Source organism: Gouania willdenowi, chromosome 3, assembly GCF_900634775.1.
Source record: "Gouania willdenowi chromosome 3, fGouWil2.1, whole genome shotgun sequence".
NCBI lineage: Eukaryota > Metazoa > Chordata > Actinopteri > Blenniiformes > Gobiesocidae > Gouania > Gouania willdenowi.
The window spans coordinates 28,007,696-28,014,125 of NC_041046.1; the positions used below are offsets into that span (position 1 = coordinate 28,007,696).

General features: G+C 36.7%; 1 protein-coding gene across 1 annotated transcript; it reads right to left on the reverse strand.

The window, feature by feature from the left end:
- Positions 1-775: 775 nt before the first annotated feature.
- Positions 776-6,367, reverse strand: tmem9b (TMEM9 domain family, member B). The gene is made up of 5 exons (XM_028443305.1): positions 6,147-6,367; positions 4,991-5,082; positions 4,796-4,904; positions 3,116-3,250; positions 776-1,544 (listed from the first exon to the last, which is right to left on the reverse strand). Exons 1-5 carry the CDS (start codon positions 6,204-6,206, stop codon positions 1,392-1,394), a joined length of 549 nt encoding a protein of 182 aa, XP_028299106.1. The 5' UTR covers positions 6,207-6,367; the 3' UTR covers positions 776-1,391.
- Positions 6,368-6,430: the final 63 nt, after the last annotated feature.

A 6,430-nucleotide genomic window follows, 5' to 3' on the forward strand; every position in this document is an offset into this window, starting at 1 on the left:
GAAAAGCGATGATAAAATGGAAACACAAAACACCCACATACAGTATTATGACTACTACTAAATTCAAGGCTGTGTTTTGTCTGTGTGTGTCTTTAACCTAAGAAAAAATTAGCAGATTGTATTTGATTGGTTAGTTTTTCCTTTCACCTATTTATCGTTACTCCAAAGTCCATTTAGTACAGGGTTCCTACAGCTTTAGTCAAATTTCATTCAAGACTTTTTATTGTCATTTGAAATTAAATTTAGGACCAACTTCACAGTAAACAGAATTGGGGGGGGGGGGGGGGGGGGCTACAAAAATAGCCAAAAATCTCTAAAGAAACAAAAAACACAAAAAATAAAAACCATTAAGAAAAATCACTAAATTTACATTTTCCCATGTTGTTCATCACAAATGTTGCCATTTCTTTTGAAATGCGAGACTAATTTCAATCATACTTACGTTCAAATTTAAGAATTTTGAAATATTGATTTAAGACATTTTAATGACAATTAAGGCCTTATTTTTAGATTAATTCATTTAATGCCTTCCAAGACTTTTTAAGGATCCACGGGAACCCTGTAATTAACATTGATGGTAAACTAGAAGCTTGTGTGTCTCAGCTTTCATAGAATGGATGTGACCCTCAAACATCTGTTATTATTAAAACAAAACAATGCCCAATCAGTCATAATTATTACACCAATTTATTATTTAAAAAAAAAAAGAAAAAAGTAATAGAATTGTTAAGAACACTTTTGTATACTCAGCAAAATGTACATACTTCAAACATACACCATACACCTCTTAGAGCTCGAGGATGACAAACCTATTTGCAAATTGCTGAAATAAATACAATGTATTACAGGTGATAAGCAGGAGAAAAAGGCTCCGACTTCAACAGATGAAGATCAGGAGCATGTCTGCACTTACCATGACATCACCAGGAATTTGCATCATTTTAAGTGAAACAACTATCAAATATTACCTTTTGATGTATGAAAAATTGGGGTGCACACCAGTTGAAACATCAAGACATCATGGCAGGAATGAAGCTTTGGAAAAACATTTAGAAAAAGGTTGAATAGAAAACGTGCTTTTTACGGATCCATTTTTACACCAATGGGAGCAGTAGTTATTACACCTTTGTTCAAGGTGGCGTAAAACTAAATCCAACAGTTAAATGCTAACAAACTCTCATTGCAGCAGGACCACTGTCCGATGTGGAGTGAGAAGACTTCATTTATCAGAGTGTTAGTCTGGCTTTCATTTAAAGTTCACTCTGTTCATCTAGAATGAGCCACATATCAAATGATTGTAGTTACAAATCATAAAGTAGACGACACAGAAAGTAGCTTACAGTCACAGTGGGGTTTTTTCAGTTATTTTGTTGCCTGTCCCATTTCTAAGTTTAACTGAGAACAACGTGACGGTCAAACACAGATTTCCTCTGTTCCTGGACCTGCCTCCTCCAGCGCTGTTGTGCATGCTCCACTTTGTTCAGCATGTTGGGTCGAGAATGTGAGCGAGACAGAACGTTGTGAGCATTAGCAAAAGGCTGCTCCTAAAAAAAACACACAGAATGGGGGTAATGAGAGAGGTCAAACAGCCAACTGTGCTCGGAGATAAATAGGTAAAAAAAGATCAAGATTTTTGATTTTTCAGTTTAAAAAAACATGTAATTAATGAAGTGGTTTTTCTAAAAATTATTTTCTTGTTTATTCATATTTTGAAACAACCCTCATTACCTCAAAAATGCTGTGAGGTCAAAGTGGTAAACTACAGTATATTAGTCCCTTGTCACTGTATTTTAATAAAAAAACTATATTGTAAATGGCAACGTTTGATATGTTTTTAAAAAAAACTAAAGGTCACATCATTTTAACAGGAGAGCATAAACTACCCCAGAGCGAAAAAATGATCTTTGCTAGATATTAGCAGTTGTCTGGTCATGGTGCCATGATCATTCACACTTTAAAGGCTTGTATGAAATGTCTATCGCCATTAATAACAATACAGTAGGTTACATGTATAGACACCATTTTTTTTTCCAAAAATCAAAATGAAAAGTACAGTCTAGATCAGATCTGAATTAAACTCTGTAGGGTAATTGAGGAACCAATGCAGCATGACTGAGTCAAATGTAATTAAGATCGGTCAATTACAAACAAACATATGAATATTTTAGATTTCTCCATTGATCCAGAATCAGTATATTGATCCGGATCTCTTCCAAAATTGAATGGAATCTTTAATTACATATGGTCCATCATTAATTTGAATTTTGTCAAAATCCATTAAGTACGTTAGTCAAAACCCTGATAACAGTAATAAAAAAAAAACACTAGTGAAAACAGTAAAAATAACACTCAACACAGCAGAAATTGAATGACAATAGAAAGTTCAATCTAAAAGACCAGTGTGTCAATCAGTGACATCTAGCGGTGAAGATGAAATTTACAATAATCTGAAACCCCAGAGATGTGCTCATCAAACATTAATGATAATTGTGTGTCCTCTCCTGTATCAGCGTTTTCAAAATGATGTTATTGTTTTTTCACTAAAAACGTATTATTATAAAAAAAGGTCCTCAACATGTAATCCAAATCCATAAACTGAATAAATAAAACAATGAACTGCACGTTATGTCATAAAATGATAAATTGGAGTTTTTAAAGATTGAAAGAAGATCCAAAAATCCATGTACTGCTTATGTAATGTTAAAGCTGTAGGCGACAATCTTTTTTAAAAATAAAGGAAGATGTTTGTTGACAAAGTCATGTGACTTGAACTTCAGGATCATTTCACGCAATTGCATTAGGAACACCATAGAATAATTGTTTACAATACATTGTTCACTATGAAGATTAAAACAAACTTTCAAGTGACATTTTTAATTAATCATATTTGTTTGTGAACAAATGATCTTCGATTTATTGATCTAAGAGGCCAAAAAAATCGGTCTTTATCTGTTGAAAAAATCTTGTCACCAGCAGCTTTAAGCTTGAAAGTGTGACGCATCTGATTATCTGCTGTGCAAAAGAAAACCTGTTTATACCTACAAATGACCATAGTAAGATGAATCACAGAAGTCACACAGAAGATGGGTTACAAAACATTAAGATTGACACCTACCCCGACATCCTCATCACTTTGGATGAGCTGCGAGTGTCCGAAAAGTCGGCGTTTCAATATGGGCTCGAGGAGTGTCAGATACACCATGTAGAGCAGCAGCAGTCCCAGAATGGAGAGGTACATAATGATGGTAACCTAGTTACAAAGTAAGATTTTTAAAATGTTCTCACATTTTTAACTAAGGGTGCTTTCACACATATAGTGTGGGGGACTCGTTACAGTTCAGGTGGTAAATCTGCAACATTGTTACTTTTATATTTGTTCCGGTCAGCTTTCACACATAGTGTGGGAGACACGTTACAGTTCAGGTGGTAAATCTGCAACATTGCTACTTTTTTTAATTTCGTCCGGTCCGCTTTCACACATGTAAATAAGTAATTAAGTACATCTTATTTATAAAGTGCTTTTCACAGGTAAAAACCACAAAGTGCTGTACAAACATTTCAGTTACATCCCGTCCAAAGAAGCAAGGAAAGACAATCACATATAAAATGGGAGGACAAGAATGGAAGAAACTGTGCTATTTGCCAAGCACACCAAACTTTCTGAGCGTCACGCAGACAAAACAGTCGGTCGCCTATCGGACGGAATACTTCAGCCTCCCTAGACTTCGGTCAGAAAAATGTATTTTCCAAAGGAAATCCTCAAACAATACCCCCAGAAACCTAATTAGTAATGTTTAAAAATTACCCATAAACACAATGAGTGTGAAAATGTTTGTGACATGTGTGTGTATATAAGTGTACAATGGATCGCTAGGTATGTTCATGTGTGTGTGCTATGCGCTGTCACGTCTTATATTTTGTGCTTCTTCCTATATTTTCCAAAGGAAATCCTAAAACAAACCCCGACAGAAACGTAATTAATAATAATTCAAAATAATCCATAATCACACAATCCCACAACCTGCGCTAATGCGATACATAAACACAGAGATGACACCGCTCCGTCTCCCACCTGTCAGCGCTCAAAGGAGTCATGTCACCGGTAAATTACCGGTATGGATGTATAACGTGTGAAGATGTGAACGTATGAGCAGGTGAAACATAGAGCAGTCAGATGTGCAGCCATCACTGACTATGTGAACAGTATGAGGAAGAGAGAGAAGCGAAATAAATGAATGATGTGGGAGTAATATGGAAGGGAGTGTGGAAATGTTTGTGATGTGTTTGTTTGTTTGTTTGAGTGCTGACAAAGTGGGTCTGAGGATGGACGGATGGATGGATAGATGGATGTTTGTTCGTTTGTTGACTACAGGAGTGCTGGGTTGTGTGTGCCTGTTGCCGCGACGACATTCTGTGATTGCTGTGTGCCGCTGCTGTCCTGTCCTTGATAGAGTTTTGCTCCATCACAATTGTGCTTCAATGTAAAGTCCTATATTTGTTCCTGGTTGCTTTCTCACATGGTTAACAACCACACCATGCTTTGCTTAAGCCGAATCAAGACCCCTATAGAAAACCAGAGTTTGCTTGTTTGCTCCGCACCAGACTTCGAGTGTTTCACATTATAGAAAAAAAACGCACAATCCGAGGAAACGAAGCATGGTGCGGATCAAAGAGGTATATGTGAAAGCACCCTTAATGTTGGAAAGAAGGGACACAAAGGAAAGGAGAAAATACACCAGTCCTTTAAAAAAAAAAAAAAAAAATGGACACGACCAATATATAGACTTATTCTTACCTTAATGGTCCCTGAGCTTCTCTCTTCATATTTGCACTCACAGCGTAAACAATACGCTTCTACATCTTTCCCATCCACCGGCATGGGCTCAACTACATGAAGACAGTTACTGAAAACAGAATAGAAAGCTATTTGTAAGCAGACAAACTGCTTATATGTTTTAGTTCAGCAAAAAGGGCACGTGTCTAAACATACCAGTCTTTCAAGGAAACATTTTGTTTGTAGATTTGCCCTGCAACGTCTTTGTAGGGTGGACAGATGCATTTGCAGCGAATGTCTTCAGAATTCTAAAAAAAAAAAAAAAAAAAAAACACATTCTCATTTATTATGTTATGATTATAAATTGATTCATGAAGGTTTTCTCTACCAAAGCACGTTCATAATAATTGATCATAACATTAATGTAAAGATATTGTCTGTAAGGCAGGGATGTCACTGTCACTATTTGTTACATTTTTTGTTAAGTATACTTCTGTTCTTTCCTTGTTTTGCACCTTTACTTATACTGTATTGGCTGATTTGTTGTTTGTAAAAAAAATTCAATCTTAATCTGAGACATGCACAATAATTCCATTGTACCTGTTCTATTCAACATGTACATATGGCAATAAACGCTATTCTATCAATCAATCAATCTTTATTTGTATAGCGCCAAATCATAACCAATGGTATCTCAAGACACTTTACAGTAGAGCAGTCTTAAGGACGGACTCTTCATTTTATGGATACACACATATGCATATATACGTATATACACATTCATATGTATCCCACACCCAACATGAATTCTATACTATTCTCATCGACCGAGCTTTAGAACAAGCACTCCAGCGGTACAGATGGAAAAACTATCCATATCTCTGCAGAAAACATGCATTTGAAAGCAAAAGCACAATATATATTACTCGTTAAACGGTAACAACCGGAGAGGCGGAAGCGGTGTTATGGGTCAAGTTGTTACCTTGTTATCTAAATTCTTTCCAACGGCCTACGCAGGGCTCTGCTGTGGTTAGAGAGAGTCCATTATTAAAAGATACGTAAGCATCGCCACAACTCCAAACTTATCATTGGACACATCATACTAAATGTTGTAAACTTTCAGTTGTGTGGAATTGAATCAAAAACATGACATGACAATACCCAATACCGGAAGTCGCCCATCAATCAGTGGGGAAACGAATAAATACGCTACACCGTGACGTTTCTACCACAGCCACTACCAATCCAAGCCATCAATGTTAGTGTCCACAGGTGGATGTTTAGGTGTTTAACTTTTAAACACATATATTCAGTCTACCGAACATGTATCCCCATTTTGTGTCGGATGCTGACCAAGCTAACGTTAGCTTACCTTAGCTGTCACTTGGATGAAGAACACAAACACGACAGCAGAAAGCAGCATAAACTTCATCTTGGCAGCCAGTCGACGATATAAACTATTCACTAAAACATCCACATTTGATAAAACGCTCTTCAAAAGAGAAGGAGTCTGCCCACACCAGACAACTGGCTCAGAGATAAACAGCCACTGAGCAGCTGACTTGTAGTTTGTAGTCCTAAAACATGGCGCTTTGTTTCCGCACACGTGACCAAGTGGGGCGGAAACTCTCGGCTTCTGCTTCTTCATTTTGGTGA

Coding starts and splice junctions, on each gene's coding strand:
- tmem9b (XM_028443305.1), bottom strand. CDS start 6,206: ATGAAGTTTATGCTGCTTTCTGCTGTCGTGTTTGTGTTCTTCATCCAA. Junction 5,083..6,146: donor TCATCCAAGTGACAGCTAAG/GTAAGCTAACGT, acceptor TTTTTTTTTTAG/AATTCTGAAGACATTCGCTG. Junction 1,545..3,115: donor AAAGTGATGAGGATGTCGGG/GTAGGTGTCAAT, acceptor TGTTTTTTTTAG/GAGCAGCCTTTTGCTAATGC.